The 20,046-nt window shown below is 41.6% G+C and overlaps 1 protein-coding gene across 6 annotated transcripts in view; it reads left to right on the top strand.

The window, feature by feature from the left end:
- The window catches only part of LOC135411196 (neural-cadherin-like), a 53,969-nt gene that overhangs the window by 12,137 nt on the left and 21,786 nt on the right, over positions 1-20,046 (top strand). For 4 of the 6 annotated variants that reach the window (XM_064648482.1, XM_064648473.1, XM_064648496.1 and 1 more), the window contains exons 4-16: positions 1,043-1,247; positions 1,646-1,757; positions 5,345-5,594; positions 6,560-6,702; positions 7,050-7,222; positions 7,569-7,737; positions 9,451-9,621; positions 12,863-13,035; positions 13,164-13,331; positions 14,222-14,471; positions 16,934-17,061; positions 18,252-18,438; positions 18,598-18,741. In XM_064648482.1, coding sequence (XP_064504552.1) covers positions 1,043-1,247; positions 1,646-1,757; positions 5,345-5,594; positions 6,560-6,702; positions 7,050-7,222; positions 7,569-7,737; positions 9,451-9,621; positions 12,863-13,035; positions 13,164-13,331; positions 14,222-14,471; positions 16,934-17,061; positions 18,252-18,438; positions 18,598-18,741 — 2,273 coding nt within the window. The remainder of the gene's footprint in view (positions 1-1,042; positions 1,248-1,645; positions 1,758-5,344; positions 5,595-6,559; positions 6,703-7,049; positions 7,223-7,568; positions 7,738-9,450; positions 9,622-12,862; positions 13,036-13,163; positions 13,332-14,221; positions 14,472-16,933; positions 17,062-18,251; positions 18,439-18,597; positions 18,742-20,046) is intronic. The other 2 variants (XM_064648487.1, XM_064648504.1) reach the window with 2 other exon arrangements.

Raw genomic sequence — 20,046 nt, 5'->3', positions numbered from 1 at the left:
TCTTAGCACATTGCATTGTGAATTTGAACAGCCAACCTACTGGCTATGCATCTCCTGGAGATATAAATGAATGCTTGAAAGTAGACTTTTAATTAACTAGATTTGGAATTGTTCGTGTCCCATTTGACTTAAATTTTTAGAAAGACAAGTTGTTGCCAGACTCTTGAGATAACAGCACCAGTGTGAAGTGCAAATAGATAAAGCTGAGTCTTCAAGGGGCTCTGCTGTTGCCTGAAGAGTAGCTAAGCCAATTCGAAGTGGGGCGATGCTCCTGAGCTGGCTCTGGCTTTATTGTCACTATTCAGCTGCTTGAGAGCAGAATGGGCTTTAAGGCACCAAGTAGCAGGTGGAGCAGTGCCATAGGGCCTTTAAGGAGTAGAAAACCTCAAAATAAGCTGATGAAGTAGGAAAAATTGCTGGAGATGCCCCACTTAGTCCTTAAAAGGGACTGAATGGGAAGGAGGAGGGAAATTTTTCTCCTTCTCTGGAGCTTCCAGTGAGATGAGCTGAAAATGTATTGTCATGATGGTCAGAGACTGGTGTGAGAGATGAAGCTTCAAAACCTAAGTCACTGTACGGAGGCAAACATATCTTTCATGTCCTGCCAAGGTGGACAGCAGGATCTGAAAAACTCTGTGCTTCATGAGTTTCCCATCCATCTCTGAACCTGTTCCTTTTCTGAATACACAACTTCAGAAAAACCCAGAAGTATAGTAGGTCACTTACCTCTGAAACTGAAGATATATTAGTCAAGTATTTAGAAGGGTACAATAGGAAAGAAAAAGATGTTTTAATGTTAGTGGGGGTTAAAATGGGCTGTTATCCCAGCCCTGCTATGTCAGCAGATAAGTTTGGTGAGAGAAGAGAGGGTAGGTCAACTCTCTGTAGCATAGGGATTTCTAGTCTGAATGCAAGCTGAGGCAAGCATCAACAGAGAGGGAGCAAGACACCTTTCCTCCTCATCATCTTCCTCCTCTAGGTGCTCAGGAGACAGCTATTGTTGTTGTTTGGAAGCAAAGAGTTGTTCTCTCATTCTTTACAGAGTAGCAGTTGTTGAGGCTGTTTCTTTCCAGAGCCAGCCTCTTTCGTACACTCTGCTGACAAATCCCTCTGGGCTCTTCAGGGTGAGGCAAGAGAGCGGAGAGCTCAGCCTGACCCACCCTGTGGACTACGAAAGTGAACACCATCTCTATCATCTCTTACTGAAAGCCATGGAAGTTGAGAGCACTCTCAGCAGTGTGACTGAGGTACATGAATCACTTCACATCCTACCCACTGTCCCTGCAGTCTTTGTTAGTTTACTGGTGGAACCAGTTACACTGGTGGATAGCCTAGGACACTTGTGAGGATGTTGGGGAGGAAGGGGACCTTACAGAACAGGAAGAAAGCTGGGGTCTGACTTAGGTTCAGATCTACGCTCTGCAAATACCTTTTGTTATTTCTTTTTGGCTTCGCCTCCCATCTGCTTGGAACTGGAGAAGAAAATAATTCTTTGTGATACAGGAGTAGTGCAAGAAAAATAGTATTGGAGGTGTAAGGATGGGAGACCAAAAGCACTGACTGCCATGGCAGTGTCTAGAACAAGGTGCCCATTTTCTGAAGTGTAGAAGCTAAAATCTCCTCTCAGCATGTCCTTTTGTCTCAGGTCATGGTCCATATCACCGACGAAAATGACTGTTCTCCTGAATTCCAGCGCTCTATTTACAGCAGAGACAATGTTCCTGAAACCATTCCTGTTGGTACATCTCTACTGCAAGGTGAGGACCATTCCATTGCCTTTCATTTCAGTCTTGCCATAGACCTGCTAGTTTGTTCCGTTTTCGTATTCTTGCCACGAGGAAGTGCTCACTGCCTTTGTAAGACGTGGATGGCAGCTTTCTCAGAGGTAATAGATGGCTTTTAGACATCCTGAAAGTAGAGTTGTGAGTGTCTTCATGTGAGGATCACTGTACTGTGCCCAAGGAAGATTCTTGTGGTACCCAAGAGACATTAAAGCAGCTGATAGGCAGTGACTTAGTGGATTGCCATAGCTTGTTTCCTTTAAATGTTGTAGCTGTCTTTCAACTAATCTTGGTAATCTTTTTGTGTCCCAGACACAGCTGCAACTAGTTAAGAAAAAAAGAGTTGAGGAAAAGAATTTTTTTTTAGATAGGCAGATAGTTTTATCAAATAGTTATTAATGCTGTATAACTGACTTGCAAAGTGTTAAAAGAGAAAACTTTGGAAAGCCTGTGAACTTTTATTTATGATTGTGGCTTAACAGTCATCATCCCACATTTGCTGTGTTTAACACAGCTGAGTGATACTTGCACATAAAACCTGAGTGCACAGATGACGCTTTAGAGGCTAGAATAGTGTCATGCTGAAAGATCAGAGCTGTTGAAAATAATTTTTAGCTCCAAGTTCCAAAAAAATCTTCAAGGAAATACCATGGTCGCACAAATAAAGAGTGAACTTGGGTGATGTTGCATCTCTTGTGTCAGTCCTGAGAGACCAGCAGGCAGGGAACAAAAGCCCATTCTCCAGCCTGTTTTACTGGTGTCAGTTAAATGCCTTCAAGATGTCTAAAGATCTGATGTAGTCTGACGTGTTGTGATACATGCCATAGCTGTATTCTGCCTGAAACAGGGAGAACACTTACAGGTTCACTGTCAGCATTCAAACTGAAACGAGGGGCAGGTACTGGGGTAGTAGTGGGAAGACAGGCTGAGACCTTGAGGGTTATGAACTATGTGAAAATGGATATGTGTCAAGGCAAGACTTAGCAAAAATTTACATGTCTAACATGTCTTCTGAAGCCAGTAGTGTAAATTTCCTAAATTTGGAGCTTAACTCTGCAGGTTGCAGTGGTGATAAGAAACTTAGCTTCCTGGTATAAGGGGGCTGCAGGGTCTGCTTTCTCTAGTGCTTACCAAGAGAGTTCAGAGCTTCTTGTACTTCATTTTTTGGTTTAATGGCTCTTGGGAAACAAGAAGTTGATCCGGATGATCAACTCCTAAAATTCCTAAGCATGTGATTTTCCTTAAACAGATGAATGCTCTTATCTTCAGGAAACTTGTAAAGCTGATCAAAATGCTCTTAGTTGCAGGGAGAAAATGTGTGCACAACGTCCAAAGCAAGCAGAATGGCAAAGCCGTGCATTTGCATCCCATTTTGTTGTCTTGCCACATGTGCAAGTTTTCAAGAGAAAGAGCCATCTTAGAAAAGAAAATGTGAGGTGGAAGTATAGTGACAGTCAGTAGAAATGAGTGTATGAACATTCACTTGCTGTTGAAGGGCTGGGCAGGGTTGTTAGTGATTGCAAGGAAGTTGTATGGGCAGTCACCTGTACCCTGTGCTGAATGAGATCTGTGCCAGTAACCCTGACTGCCAAAAAAAGTATTATCTCAGGGGGAAAAAAAACCCAAACAGCTCTTACCTTGGATGTAGTTCCTTGAGGGGTGGGATTTTGCAACCTCAGAATGTCCCACAAACAAAAATAAATACAAATGTGAGACAGCCTTTGCCATTCTGGGCATGCGTGAGTTGCTGTTGATGGCAGTGAAGAAGGTAGTGTGATATGTGGCATTTGTTAAAACTGTTAGTAATGTAAATGTAGGTTTTAATTGTCAACCATTTTTATTTTAGCACACTCGAAGTCTGGCTTGTGTCATGTTTGTAGTGCAGATGCTATGCTGAGTCAATCCATCTACTTAGTCATTGTGGGCAGGTTTGTGCTCACTGTGTGTGCTTTAAGATTTCTGGATGCAAACTTGCTATGATGAGAAAAGCATGGAGAAGTGTTCTCAGCAGGGATTAGTGTACTCCTTCAGCCTCATCACTATGTCAGCAGAACAAGGCTTAGAGTTGGAGCTGGCAACTTTGTACTAACACATGAGGCTTTGAGCTGGAGCTAGATTGCACTAAGCTAGCTCAGAACACAGGAAAAGCCAGCACAGACCTGCTTGTGGCTGCTATATGATCCTCAAAATATCTTTGCAATGCACATCAGTTTGCAGGATGGAATTAAATGGAATGGGAATAGAATTCCGAGTTGCTATTTGGAAGTAAGGCTTGTTCCTGTCATGTACAAGTATCACATTCCCTATTTGGGTGAAAGGAACATGGGTGAAAGGAAATATGATAGTTAAGCTCATAAAATATATTTTTGTGAATGGTTACAATGGCTCACGAATGACTGTAGACTAAATCAGAACTTTTCAACTCAAATATGTCTTTCTAAAAACAATACTTAACCAGATTTAAGTCACAGTAATTTCAAACTTTCTTGAGTTTTTAATATATTTTGTCTTTCAGTACAGCAAGAGAGTGATCAACTCTAAAGCCCCTGATTTTGTAATCTGTAACACACACAAACGTTTACACAGCAGGATTTGGAGAGATTTTAAACAAAGTGTTACAACCCCCCTAAATGTCCTTGTACACAAAGATGAGTAACTTTCCACAGGCAGATGTAGCTGAGGTTTTTTGCAAATAAGTAGAACATTATTTGTGTACTTTTGAAATCTTTCTCTCCCCATTTCCTATTTTGAGTTAATATTCTGATAGAGACAGGTTGTTGTTTCATCTGTGGATGATGCTGCAGCTCCCTGCCAGGGTGTCCACGTACTGCAGTCACTGGTCTGCTTCCAGAAGTCTGTATGCTACTGTAGTGGCTGCATCCTACTGGTAGAATAAGGAGTTTGTTTAATACCAGTGTGGGTATGATGTGAAGCATCCTGTTTGGCTAGAAAAATTGCAGGGTAATTGGAGAGGTGAGCTCCCACTCTTAAAAATCACATTTGATGCCATGCTGTGAGCCCTAGCTCTTTGTTGTGCTGATTTGCTGCTTCTGAGCAGATGGGACACCCAACATACCGAATAAACAGTTACCGGGGAGGAATGTTTAATCACTCTTTGTACCTTGAAGCACCAGGTAATTAAAAAGTACTTTATCTGTAACATAGCTGGAAGCTAATTAAATTTGAACGGCACCCCCAGAGAGAGTGACTACACAGTTTATGACTGATAATATTCAACCAACATGAATATTGATTGTGTGGTAATTACCACTGTTGACTGCTGTTTGTACAAAACATGTTGTGCAGTATTGGGATCACAGCTCTTTTGCAAACTCACCTGGCTGTGATCACTCAGGCTGTGTTGAAGGGGATGGAAGAATTGTTTTGTTTTTTTACTCCCAGCCTCCTGCTAAGCTCCCAGACTCTAATCATTAAAAAGATTTTACGGATGAAACAGATTTAGGTGATGCCTGTTCTCAAAAACAAAGAGTTGACTTTATAGGAAATAGCATAACCAAACCTCTTTTACAGTATGACTAGTCTGTTAAATGTGTTCTCTTTAGTACTTGCAACAGACTGTGACTCTGGCTCCAACTCTGAGATCACTTACTTCATCCAGAGCACTGATTTTTCCATCACGCATCACGGGGTCATCAATTCTAACCAGAGGCTGAACTTTGAGCGAGCAAACCATATGTATGAGTTTGTGGTGATAGCTGTTGATAAAGGACACCCTCCTCGGACAGGGACAGCGTCTGTGCGGATTCGAATGGCCAACGTGAATGATGAGGCTCCCGTCTTCTCCCAGCCTGTGTAAGGCTTCGTGAACTCCTGCTTTGGGTTTAAAAGATGCTGTTCATATGTGTAACCTTAATAATGCTTGGCTGAACGATCACTTGTTGTTTTGTGCAACTATAAGTACCACTGAAACTGAAGGGTAATTTCTATATAGAAAGGCTTTAGTAGTTGGACTTTCATTTCCAGATTGTATTAAAAAAAATACACCAGTTGTGATACCAGTATATTCACTTTATACTTACAGAGGGAGAACAGAATAAATCAGAGACCTGATTACGCAGGGAATGATTTTGATGAAGTTGACTTCTAGATCTCTAAATGATTATCCATGTATAAATAGATGACAGATAACAATGGTAGTTAGCAAACACTAAAACTTAATTTTACCATCAACAGATTGTATTGTAAGCTAATTTCATGAGGCCTTGTTTGTTTAAGATGCCTCTTTCTTTCCTGTCGATAATCAATACAATTTCTATTCTTTGCACAGCTTTCAAGTACGGACATATTTTAAATACAAAACATACATATATTTAATTACAAAACATCAATTTACATTCATCTCTGTAGTATCTGAGGCTTTCCATTAATATATAGGGACATAAGAAACACATCATGACAGATGTCCTTTTTCTTTCTCAGCTTTAGGAAGTATGTGATCCTGATTTGCAGTACAGTGTAGTATGGTGCATATTGATATCTTCCAAAAGATCTTCGGAATTTATGTATACTAAAAGTGCAGGATTGCACTTTTTATGTATACTAAAAGTGCAGGATTAGTACTTACTTACTAAAGTACCCCATGCTGAACAAAGAAGACCAAAGTTGCACCTTAAGCCAATTAAAGATTTCATGAATGCATGTCCAAAGCGTGAAAAAAAAACACATTCATAAGGAATTTATAATTTTGTCTAATGGTTACCATGGCAATGGTTCATCTGATACTGTACATGCTGCCATTGCTCCTGTATGTCCATCAGTTACAGAACCTTCCTTTCGGAAGATGCTGGTCCCAGCACCTTGGTGGCTACTGTTCGGGCAGAGGACCCTGATGGAGATGGGCTGCTGTATCTGATTACAGGAGGCAATGAGGAGGGCAACTTTGAACTGGATAGCCAGAAAGGTAAGGAAAGAGGTTTTAGAACACTGTTATTTACCATCTAATCTCTGTTGACTCTGCTTCTCCTGTATGTCAAAAACCATAAGAAAGCACCATATTCGTATAATCTGCAATTGGGAATGCTTCGTATCAGTGAGGATTAGTTCTTTGATATGATAGTTGTTATACAACTATCAACCAAAACCTAGAATCCTGGCCTAAGGCTGTGCAGACTAGGATGACGGATTCCTATGCTTTGCAACTAAAATACAAACTGAACCAACAACACAGTGGCAGAGAAATGTGATGCTCGCTTGATTTTGTTTGTTTACTCCCTAAATTAAAATGACACTTTATGCTTCCAAATTTAGGTATCATTAAGCTCCGCAGAAACCCACCACCCAACCTGAAAGGGCCACAATACACCCTGAACATCACTGCGATAGATGACAACGCCTCAGGGGGACCCACCCCTCTTAGCAGTTTTGCTGAGGTTATTGTAGGAGTTAATGACATTAATAACAACAAGCCTGTCTTCAGAGAGGTAAGATGTTTTTCTACAGATACTCTTTTCCCATCTGTAACTGGAGTTCTAGACTCTCCTTAGCTACTAGTAATTTCTGGCTGGCTGAAGGGACTGTGTGTGCAGAGCAGAATGAACTTGTAAGTGAACAGCAGTCAGCTTTCTTCATACAGAAAATGTAAAGTCTCCATTCTCCTTTGTTCCTTCTTCTCCCTTAGAGATTTATTTTTTTGTAAGTGTAAGTAATAATAGTGATTTTCTTCTGAGTTTTTCTCAGGCCTGCTGGAAAAAAAAACATTGACGCTGTGCAGCAATTTCATGTGGCTCTGTGTAATATTTAGGGTCAGATGTTTGGGTGTATTTTTAGTGCGCTTACTACAGTGACAGCACCTGGGTTTTGGAGAATCAGCCTCCAGGCACATACGTGCTACAGGTAGAAGCCTATGATGCAGACCTTGGCGTCAATGGAGAGGTGAAGTATGGGCTGATGCACCGAGACGGAGCTTCCCTAGGCTTCAGCATTGACCCAGACACAGGTCAGTAGCTTCGGGTTGCTGAGATAAAATGAAAATTACATTTTTTTGTAATGAAAATGCCACTGTATGAGTGTGTTCATGTGGGCTCATGCTTTAGCAGTGTAACTGCAGGGTTAGCTGTAACAGTTTATAGGATAAACCCTTGATAATGTTCAGAGTATAAGGTTAGCCATGCACATAGATTAGATTAAATTAAGGTTGTAAGGATTCAAATCATTAGAAGCATAGAATGGTTTGGCTTGGAAGAGATCTGAAAGATCATCTAGTTCCAATGCCCCTGCCATGGGCAAGGACACCTTCCACTAGACCAGACTGCTCAAAGCACCATCCAACCTGGCCTGGAACAGTTCCAGGGGTGGGGCACCTACAGCGTCTCTGGGCAAACTGTGCCAGTGCCTCACCATTCTCACAGTAAAGAATTTCATCCTAATCTCCCTCAGTTGAAAGCCATTACCCCTTGTCCTATCACTACATGCCCACAGAACCTCTCTAGCTCTCATGTAGGTTCCCTTTAGGTACTGGAAGGCTGCTATAAGGTCTCCATGGAGCCTTCTCTTCTCCAGGCTGAAAAACCACAACTCAGTCTGTTTTTGTCAGAGAGATACTCCAGCCCTCTGATCATCTTCATGTCCCTCTTCTGGACTCATTCCAACAGGTCCACTTCCTTCTTATGTTGGGGGCCCCAAATACAAATTAAGTAGGGAAACAAACCCCAGTTCAATAAGGAGATAAAAACCTGTCACTTACCTTCCTATTGGATCAAGTGTAGCTATAAAAGTGCAGAGCAGAAAGTGTGATTTAGACAGCCTGAGTTTGTTCTTCCCTTCCATATAGCCACAGTTTATTTCTCATCTCATGCACAAATAGGAGATCCAGTGCAGTGCAGGCAAAACCCTCATACCAAAACACGGCAATGATGTCTTGATGTATGATGTTTTTCGAATGACAAAGTCATAAATTTTTTTGAAGTTTCTACAGTTAAAACAGTAAAATTTGGTACTGGCATGTCCAGGACTGTACAGGACACTGAAAGGGCCTACAATAGAGCTGCAGACCTCTGGACCTGAGCATAGTAGACATGTAAGTCTGGAAGTGATCTCAAGAAGGCCAGTTTGAAGTCTGTTAACCAGAAGAAAATAGTAGAGACAAGGAGAGACTTGATTAGTAGGGAGAAAAAGTGGAAAATTTGGAGAAAATTGTTTGATTTATCCATGGAGCTATGTGATTGATGGAGCTGCCCAATTTTAACTTGTTTAATGAGACAGCCTCCAACTCCTGTAGTAGAGATGACTTTGGCCACATCACTTGTGCCTTCCGTGGTGCGACTCTTCCTCAAAGTAGTAATGAGCTGATTCAGTTACTTGACTGTCATTGGAATAAAACTAAGAGAGACCTTTTGATGAGAAAGAGAAAACCCTTCTGTGCTCCAAGAGCCATGAGATCACAAGGTGCTCATACTGAAGCTCCTTATCAGGGCAGCAGGAAAGAAAGCTGTTGACTGCTGGCAGCAGGTGACATATGAGGAGAGGAGAGATGGGAGAATTGAATTTGGTCTTGTCCAAGATGTGCATTGCAGGGTTGGTGTAGATTAAGCTTGACAGTTGTGTTGCGTGCGGTCAGAGCTTCCTCTTGTGCAGGAGATGTGCAGATCCCTCTCTGCAAATTCAGTCCCGAGGCTGTGACATACAGAACAGGGAGTGTCTGTGTTCCCAGGAGTCATCAGAACCATGCAGAGTTTTGACCGGGAGAAGCAGAGGGAGTATATGCTGTCTGTTACTGCTACTGACCAGGCACAGGAGCCGCTGATCGGCGTGTGTCAGATCACCGTCCTCATCGCTGACATCAACGACAACGATCCCAAGTTTGAGAACAGCCGCTATCAGTGTGAGTGTTGCTTAACTACCTGTCCCAGTACTGCCGCATGAGCCTGGTTAGTAGTTCCTTATACTAGTGGTCAGTTTTTTAGGTGACCAGTCTTCCTCTGTTACCCACTAAGCCGGTCACTGCTTAAACCATCACCAGTGCAAATGTACAGAATTGATCAGTCCTCTTTATTCATTGCAGTTCTCAAAAACATTGTCTTCACTCCTAGAGATGAAGCAGATCTGATCCCTTCCCTTTGCAGCTTTTCCCAGCCCAGCTTTTCTCCACACTGAATCTTTATTTTATGTTCCAAAACAAAACATGACATCCTAGCTGGGAATTCATCAACCCTGACTAGAAGTGCAGTTGTCATCTGTGTCTCTTTAGCACAGCACCTCTGCTTGAATAGGCTGAAGTGGCATTTATCTCTTGCCAAACAGCCTGAAATCCTTGGTTTCTAGGCTGCCTTTGGTTGGGAGCCCCTTATGACACCTGTAACTGTACTCCTGAGCTAGCCTCTCCCGTTTACCCCGGTGACATTCCCTTTTTCATCCCCACACAATATGCTTTTCATTTGTCTTTCATTTAATTTGACTTGATGCTTCTCCAGCAGAATCCTGCACTTCATTACACTCGGACCCTCTAATGTCATCCACAAATGATGGGCATACTCTCTAGCTGTTGGACTAGAACAGGCCCTTCCTTGCATAATTGCCTCAAAATGGCACAAAACTGATGATGAATGTGACAACTCCATCTTGTAGATGTTTGCGAGTTGCATGGAAATGTCATGGAGGGCAAAGTGGTGACCAATGCCTTACTAAAATGAAGGTGGCTCACAAGTAAGTTGTCTTCAGCATCACAGAGGCCAGCATCTTAGCAGGGTTAAAAAACAGATTGGATGTTTGACAAGGAGGAGAAGTAACCTGCTAGGAAATAGGCAAAATATACACCCACACTTCAGAGTTATGCAGAGGAACAGAAAGAAAATTGTGTTAAATCTTTTAGAGTATTTTGCAGAGACTAACTCCAAGTGCCAAATTGGTTAAAATGTGCAGATTGGGAATTTCTACATTCCTACCAGTGTTTTCTGCAAGCCTGGCCAAAGCAGCACTGAGAAATCAAGTAGAAATGATCTCTGAGAAATATTTTTGAGCAGAGCAGACAAGTCACTGAGGTAAAGACAAAGTGCAAAGATGAACCTTTCTGTTCTACTGTCAAATGTCCTTCAGGTGAAACTGCCCAGTATTTTTACTTCAAAAGCTGTGAAGCTGAGAGATTGCATTTGATAATTATGATTGATTCAGCACTTCTGAGGAATGGGCAGATTTTCTTTCTTTTTCCATGAACACAAGGTACCAGCAAAGGTCCTGAAGCAAAGGAAGCACTTTGAGATGGCGAAACTGCAGATAATGAGGTCACTATGCATAGCATTTTGCCAGCATCTATACATAAGTAATCAATGCTTGTACGTCACAGAATTAAAAATAGCTCCTTCTCTAACAAGATCAAATGCCATTAGTCAGAGGTTTCTATTTGTTCTGGAAACTGCTGGTTCTTTATTCCTCAGCACTAGGATGTTGGTCAAATCCCTGATTTAGCCATGCATCTTATCATCTGCCTGCAAAACAGACATTAAAGAAATGCTTAACTCTCTGCAGTAGGGATGCTGTAGTAAATGTTAGTTACGCCAGCAGCAAGCAAAGCACATGAAATGAGAGAGTACAGCCCTTTCAAGTAATTTTGTATTTTTTCTTACAATGCAATTTAACAGAATTTGACTATTAAACACAGCATAAACACACAAAAAGTGGTATTTTACACTGTTTCTTAGCAATTAATTCAATTTTCATGAATCTATTTTAGTGCTGGTAATCTCTTTTGAGATTAGCTTTAGCTATTACTGACATAACAGGGACAAGAATCCTAGGACAATTAAATTACACAGGGGTTAAGAGAAGTTAATTGTTGTCCATGAAGAAAGTAGTTGTTGTGGTTTAAAGTTTTACTGCTCCACTGCCACAGACTGTAGATATTAAGGGAGAAAGCCAAAACAGAAAACATGACGGCTCCACTTTAGGTAGTATGCAGCTCTGATTGTCCCACCTCAAAAATGCTAAAGGAGACACATACAAGGGAGATCAAAGATATGAAACAGTTTCTGAACAAGCCATGATTAAATAGACTGACTGGGTTGTCTAAACCCAACTGCATCAGCCTTCACCCTGTCAGGACCATTTCAATACACTGAGCTGATGGAACCTTACTACATGGAAACGTCTCAAAACCATGACCAGGCAAGCACCCATAGCTGCTTGGAGAAGGAACTAGGACTGAATGGCTGAGAATGGAGGGAAGAACAAGACCGAAGTCAGATCAGAGCAGTGTAAAAATGGGAGTGTGGAAGAAAGACGGCCAGCAGGGATGCAATAGCTTCATATAAAGTTGTGCCTTGCAGAATGGAGTAGGAACTGACTGCTCATGAATTCCCATCACTTTGTTGATGTCCCTTCCAGGAATCAGGCTTTAGGAAGACAAACTTAATTACTCTTTTGTGCAATGAACACTTCAAATGTGTGACTCTTTGCCACCAGATTTTTAGATACAAGCAAGTCCAAAGAAGGAACGGTCTGCCTAGAACTGTAGGCACAAAGACATGATCTCTGTGTCAGCTGTATTGCTGGGAATAGGGAGTGAGACCTAAAGAAAGAGACAGGTATAAAATGATCATTGCCCTTGCCCTGGGGGACTTCTCCAAAACACTGGGATGTTGGAGGCCTCTTTGGCATGACCTGAGTCTTCATGCTTTGTGATTACCTACTGCCTCCCACTGGCAGTGCTGCTGCCACCACTCATATTTAGGATTAACTCAATTCACACAGAATTCCCTTTGATGCCAACCTGCCTTTATCATCAGCTGGGCACAGCAGCCTGGGCTGTGATCCGAAGCAGCAGGCATGCAACCAGCTGTGGGGTTTGGCAGTGCTGCTGTGGAGACACACAAGTGCTGGCAGCAGCAGTGTCAGTAAATCTGCATCACCAGCAGCTCGCTTAACAACCCAGCATGGCTGGGGAGAGGGACAGGGAAGTTAAAAGAGGATTTCAGACACTCTATTGGTGACAATACTTTGTAACCTGCCTCATTACAGAAACATTTAATCTGCCATGAATGGGACTATGACGTTTTACAAGAGTATTTCTTTACACACACAGCCTGGTAAACTAGATCAGACCTGCTGACACTACCTTTGTCTTTTCAAAGACTTTCTTAGCGAAGACACTCCAGTGGGGATGAGTTTCCTCCGTGTTGCAGCTCATGACAGTGACCAGGGTGTGAATGCTGCTGTCACATACTCAATGTTAGAGCATCAAGTGGAATACTTCCAGATCAACCCCAGCACAGGTTGGGTGTACGTGAACTGCCCACTACCCCAGGTAATATGAGACTCTGCTTGGAACAGAGCAACCTCCAACCCCCCAAATCCATTGCAAATCCATTAATTGCAATCTCCTGGTTTGTACAAAATGGTTTGCAAATATACTCTGTTTTCTTTGTTTCGTAGACAACTCGCATTAGCCGCTATATTGTAGCGACAGATGGCGGCAACAGGAGCAGCACAGTGGAGCTGACGGTCACTGTCACTAATGCACTCAGCCAGCCACCACGGTGGGAGCAGAACAGATACTGGGTAACCATCCCTGAAAACACCATTCGTGACACCAAGATAGTGGTATGTTAAAAACGTGATTACTTCCCTCCCTCTTCATCTCGACTTCTTCCTCTGTTTTGTTCTGCCCACTCTTCAACCTTACTCAATCGCAGTTCCTTTATCTGCCTTCACTGCTGTGTGTCCTGTTAGAGTTTGTGAGGAGCACCTGTTGCAGAATAGGCTGGCATTTCAGCTGGCAGCAGTTTTCCCAATGACTTACTAAACCAATGGCCACCAGGATGCGCTCCCACAGAAGCAAAATCTGTGCCCTGCCAACGTGGGAAATCCTTGGGTGTTCCCACAGAGGGCCAGCTCCTCCATCCTCAGTGGCCTGTGCTACCTGCCTGCCTCTTTCCTGCAGCTTTTCTCATTCAGCACTAGAGCATAGAATGACTGTAATTTGCTTTGAGCTTTTTTTAACTCAAATCAATTCCTTTTTAACCCATACAGACTTACTCTTTAAGGACAGTGTCTTCCATAAATTGCCAGATAATTCCTGCCTTCTTCCTCCTACATGTAATATCCAAGCAGTTGCAAACAATTTAGGTTCTTTTCCTGTAACTTGATGGGTAATATGTACAACTCGATGGAGAAATGGTCTCCTTTTGGATCACTTTTTCTTTGGAAGGAGGAGAAAAAAGGGATTTCCTTTAGCCAGTGGTGCAGTTCTTGCTTGGCGCACTTACAGGCAGGTAAATTTCTTGTTGATTAAAGACCTGCATCGAACCTAAATGTTGTAAAATGAAACTCAGCTCTGTAAACTGTTTCTCTTTTGTCTGTTATCCAAGTCATATAGGCGTGTGTGTTCTTGGAGGACATACGTGCACGTGTGTTCTTGCCATCAAACTGAACATGTAACATTTGCAATCCTGTGCTTCACGAACATATGTCGTGGCTCTTTTCTTCTTCAGACCATCAAAGCCACATCCCCTCTTGGTGATCCCAGGGTTACGTATAATCTGGAGGAGGGTCAAGTTCCAGAGACTAACATGCCAGTTCGTTTCTATCTGAAGCCAAACAGAGCTGATGGATCTGCTTCTCTTCTAGTCGCTGAACCACTTGACTTTGAGACAACTAAGTTTTTCATCCTGACAGTCCGGGCACAAAATGTAGCAATGACTCCTTTAGCTTCCTTTGCCACTGTTTGTGTGAACATAACAGGTAAGTTTTGCTGTTATTTGAACAGTTTATTCAGAACAATATTCTTGTAATTTTTAGTATAATGTCATGAATTAAGGTAACATCTATGAAATGCCAAGCCACCTAAGAAGGCTTTGTACATTTCTGTACTGTAAAAGGCTGTGCAGTCATCAGAAAGGTCTATTTGAGATGATTTCTAAGTACCACCATCAAATGTGGAAATGTGGTAGTGCAAAAATGGGCTGTCTGAATGTTTAGACAACTGGTTCTATAAATCTAATTAGAAAGAATTTCTTTTGATAGGAGGAGAAATCTAGTACTTGTTCCCAAGCTATTGAAAGGAAATGAGTATTACTGGAAAGAGTCTGTGCTATTGAAACAGCACAGATAGGCTGGGCTTGTGTTGGATATCTGTTTAGGGTTTTTTGTTACAAACAGAATTTTCTATTGCACACTGAGATTAAAGCTCTAGAAATAAAAATGTGGGTCCTTACAATAGGTGCAATATTCAAAAACTTAATCCTTATAGCAGCATCTTTTGGTAAGGCTCTACTCCTGTAGATCCACATAAAACTATAAATCTGATATTAATCCCTGCTTTTTGAAGCATTAATGGAGTTACTTTTGATAGTAGACATTCAGATGAAAATATGAATAAGTGAAGCCTCTTTGTAGTTTATAGATCCTAACTAAAAAAGTTTTTCCTATAGTGCAGTTATTGGTATCAGAATTTGTCAGAAAATTCATTTTATTTACAAGTAAAAATCCTTTTTGAGTCACTTAGTATTTTGTACAAAAAAGTGTTTACACATACACATATACACTAGTGGGAGAACAAAGCAAGTTAAACAACTTTGAGAGAAATAACCACCAGAAAATGTCATATGCAGAATTGTCCTTTATTTATGCACAAGCACACAGAAAAGGAAGTTTTTTATATCATCTTATTTTTCTTATCTTGCTCAGTGAATTTGCTGAAACGTTTCTCCAACAAGAAATATTCTCTTCTGTAAAATAGGGGAAAATAAATAGACTTTTAGAATAGAAGTTTCCACAGGCAATTATGCACATAAGAGAGAAAGAAAATTGGGATTTATGGGAGCCCACACTGACAACTTAAAAAAAAATTAACTTAAGACACTCATCCTGCAAATAGATGCTAGAATCAACGGAATCACATGGCAGTAGTAAAACAAAATGTGTGCTTTAGGGTTTGCAGAATGAGATATTAAATTTTTTGTCTGCCCTTGACAAAGAGAGATGGAGCCAAGGAACTGTCATTACAGCTCCTCTGTCTTGGCACTATGCCACGACACAGGAAAATTGCTTCCTTCAAATGTGGCTGTTAAACTGTGAGAAGTGCAAAAAGATATAGGGGACTGTGCAGCATTTCTGAGCTTAGTCACCTTACAGACAAAGAGGAACCTGGACCAACTTGCCATGGGTTCAGCAGGAGGATGTGATTCCAGTGCAGTTTAAATGGATTTGAGTCAGTGCTGCCGTGGTTCTCTTGCGTGTCCCTTGTGCTCATCTTGTCCGACACAGCGGTTTTAGGGAGAAAATGTGCCACAAACTGGCCCTCCAAAATACTGGGTATGCCTTTTTGGTTTGGGTCTCCACAGGGGTCAGGCAAGGAAGACAAGCAAGACCAGCACTGATACGAGCTTAACATGGCTTTGCCCTGTGTGTAATCTGACCTGACTGCAGGTCACCACTATCAGATCAGCCCGTCCTTTCCCTCACCTGCACAATTTCACCACATCCCTTGCATTGGATCTGATGATCACAGAGCTGCAGAGTGTGTCAGGTCACATCTAGCCTTTTCTCTCAAGAAATTCAGTCTCACTCAGAGCAACCAAATGAGCACTGTCAACACAGGGCCACGTGATCCAGTTTGTGGGAAGGGGGATCCCATGGTTTAGAGCAGGATGACAGGAGTGGAAAGATCAGCATGCTTCCTTTGGACATTGGCCAGTAGTCAGATGAGGGGAGGCTAATGTGCAACTGCACCCTAAATAATCATTAGGTCCTATAGCCTAACATAACACTGGCTATACCGCCCTGCAAAGGCCAGGAAACACATTCTTTGACTACTCTATAGAGTCTGCAATTTTAATTTTCATTGTATGTTAATCTTATTAAAATACTGAAATTACCTACTGCTGTAGATAACCAGCTCTTTACAGACTGGTCCTGGTCCTGGCATTCATGGACTTAGTGTAAGAGTATTGCTGGTCAAATCCTTAGCTAGTATCTTAGCTGAGATTAGGCCACTATCTCCCAGAAGCTGCTCAATGTCTTTAAAAATGCCTCCTGTCAGCTACCACAAGAATGGGAAGACCCAAAGTAGGATTGTTTCTTGCTATGAACAATGTGAGTTCTTTCTCCAAGTAAAATGCAACTGCAGGGGGAAAAAAATCAGCACAGTAAAACAAAGTCTTCAAATATTTTCTTATCATGATCTTCATCACCTCCTTTTGCAGATGTCAATGATAATGTTCCATTCTTCATGTCTTCTAACTATGAGGTGTCTGTGCCAGAAGGAGCTGATGTTGGCACATCAGTGGTTCAGGTGTTAGCCACGGACTTGGATTCTGGCCTACATGGAGAGGTTTGACCTTACATCCAATTCTTTTCCTCCCAATAGTCAAGTTTTAGTATTGTAATTAGTGAGAATGTGTAGCCAGCAGATGACAGGATAATGAGCCACCAACACTTCTTACAGCACTTGTCAAGCATTCGTCTAGCATGTGCCTGATGTGCATAATTTGGGAGGCAGGCAGAGAAGATGCTGTTCACTATCTTCAGATCCTTCATCATAGCATCTAATCCTGATCCAGCAACCACGATAAAGCACTGCTGCATGATTTGCAGGGTTGCTCCTGTGACAAGACAAGTGGATGTGGCTGCAGGCCATGTTTCCAAACTCCTGCCTCTTCAGCTCATTTTTAATTGACTGTCAGTGATTGTTGTCAGTTATTCACTGCCATTTAAATATGACCAATTAAAAAGCATTTTATTTCATCATCACTGGTCAAATGGTTGGTCAAACCAACATTTGACCATTATTGTCATAATGACCCAACCCTAGGAAAAAGCAGAATTCTGAAAGAAATTACTCATTTTCTGTGTATTTTCCTGAGCCACTTCCAAAAACGTTACTAGCTCTTCTGTGAAGAAACTCTGGCTAGTGGAGATCTGCTGTTCTGGAACTGTCATTTTGCAACGTCTGAAGAGCAACCTGTAGGAGAACTGCCTGGTGGTGCTCTGGGCATGACCTGGGGGTGGGGATGGAAATGTTTTTGTTTTCAGAGAGCAAATTTTATTAAAGGCAAAAATGTGGATAACTTTAATCAGTGGAAGTTTTCATTTATTCAGTCCTGTTGAACAGGACCCAAATTATCAGTTAGCTCCAATTTTATTTTTTTTTTTGAGATCAAAACCACAGTGGATTGCTAGAAGCTGAGGAGACACCAGGGAAGATGTCATTCCATACATTTTGTTCCCTGTTACTCATGGTCTTTCTTAACTGCTCCTACTGCCCCTGTTGGAGGTTGGATACTGGGCTTGATGGGCCTTGATATCACCTCTTCAGGTGTTCTTCTGTCTGAAAGTTCTGGGGTTTTTATATAAAAATGAGCAAAAGACTTAGAAAATCATATTCACATGATCTGTCCTTCCTCAGTGTCTTGCTACTTTGCAGACAGAACCAGAAGACTGCTGAGGAAGGGGAGGTCACAACACTTGGACATATAAATGAAAATCAAAAATGTTAACTTCTCTTAACTATTTCCTTTTTAGGTTCGCTACTTAATATTGAAAGATTCTAATGAGGATTACCAGTTCTTCACCATTGAACCTGAGACAGGAATTATTTCCACCTGTGTATCTTTTGACAGAGAGAAAAGAGCCTCTTACTTGATTGAAGTTCAGTCTCAGGACTCTTCAGAATCTGCTAGACCTGGTGTTCATGGGCAGCCCAACACAGGTAAAACTAGTAAGGAATTCTGTATTGGTTAAAAGATATCAGAGGTTGAGTTCTTTAACTTTTATAGACTTGGGGGGTATGTGAGCTGTCTGGAATAACACAAGGTATTCCATCTCTGCCATTTCTAGTCTGCATGTTCCTCTTGCATCTCCTTCTTAGACACAGCCTACGTAAGGATTTTTGTCAGTGATGTGAATGACAACGCTCCGGCATTTCCTCGGTCAGTGTATGAGGTCAGCGTAGATGAGGACAGGGATGTTGGAAGTCCTGTTGTGACAGCAGTAGCAGATGATGAAGATGAGGGTGAGTGGACCTTGCATATCTTTTCAAGTCCTTAGTGTTAATTTGTGCTGTGCGTAGGGCTACTTCCTTCATGGGCAAACAAATCTCTGCATCCAGGAGATGAGTACAGATTTCAAGCATTTTTAAAAGTGAGGAGAGAAGTTCTGGGCACATGTGAGCATTTTCTTTTATTAGGTGCTCAGGTTTTCACTGCAAAGGTTAAGCTAGCTGGCAATCTGTTTGGGACAGAATGAAATCACCTGGAATCACAATGCTGCTGTAACTTCATAACAGGTAACATAAAAACTCACTCCTGAGCATGTGCTTGCTTTTTGCCAGATCCTGTGCTTTCTAGATCTTTCTGGGAGTCAATTTTACTTACTATCATTGTAAGAAAACTAGACCTGTGCGCTTTTTGATGATTTAGTGAATATGGTGAATTAGTTAAATATGCTTGTGGAAGAATCTGACAAACAATGGATAATCTGGGATGACATGGTCAGAAATGAAGTCAGGAAGGAAAGGAAAGCCAGACTTTCTGTTTGGGCTCACACTGACATTGGCTATAATGGTGTGAAACTGCCCCTACAGACGGGCTGAGGCAGTCCAACAGCATATCCCATCAGTCAGTCCCTGACTTTGCTTCTGCTGTGGCTTTTTTGCTGCTTTCATGAGCTGGTCATTCCTTCCACTGGCAGTGCTGTAATGCCTGTGCCTCTTAGTGCCCACAAGGGAGATGTTAAGAGGCCATTTGAAACCAGCTGCGGCATTTGGGAGAATTTGACAAAAGTGAGTAGAAGTGATGCTCAAACTCTTGCTGCAAAGGCAGCCAAGCTCTTCCAAGCAGTAATGTTGAGCACAGCCTTTTCACTTTCTTACCATACATACTGGTTGCTCTAGTTTTCTCATCCACAGCTGACTATAACTTGAAATGCTGAATGTTCTTTCTACTCCTAGCAGTTTGCCTATTTAATTTGGGAAATGATTTTCTATACTGGAATGCAATGTCAGGAATTTTTTACCTTTTCAAATAAGTAAACAGGAAGCACTAAACAATTTGTTGTTGTTCCTAAAAGTTTTGCAACAATCAACCAGCTGCTGTTGTACAGGTGGAATGTTATTCTGAGATGAATTCTTGCTCAAAACAGAGGACTTCTGTTATATTTTAGCACCACCCAGTGGTTTAAAAAAAATTTAAGGAATACTGGAGTTTGAAATGAAGCTTAGGAAACATTGAGTAAAAGTAGCTTCTAGTATTTTAATAGTATGTTACTTTTTTGTTATTGGCAAATGAATGAACAACAAATTAGAGGTATACAATTCCTT

Source organism: Pseudopipra pipra, chromosome 1 (assembly GCF_036250125.1).
Source record: "Pseudopipra pipra isolate bDixPip1 chromosome 1, bDixPip1.hap1, whole genome shotgun sequence".
Classification (NCBI taxonomy): Eukaryota; Metazoa; Chordata; class Aves; order Passeriformes; family Pipridae; genus Pseudopipra; species Pseudopipra pipra.
Note: the sequence above shows the minus strand (reverse complement) of the source record. Positions and strands in the feature narration are given on the sequence as shown.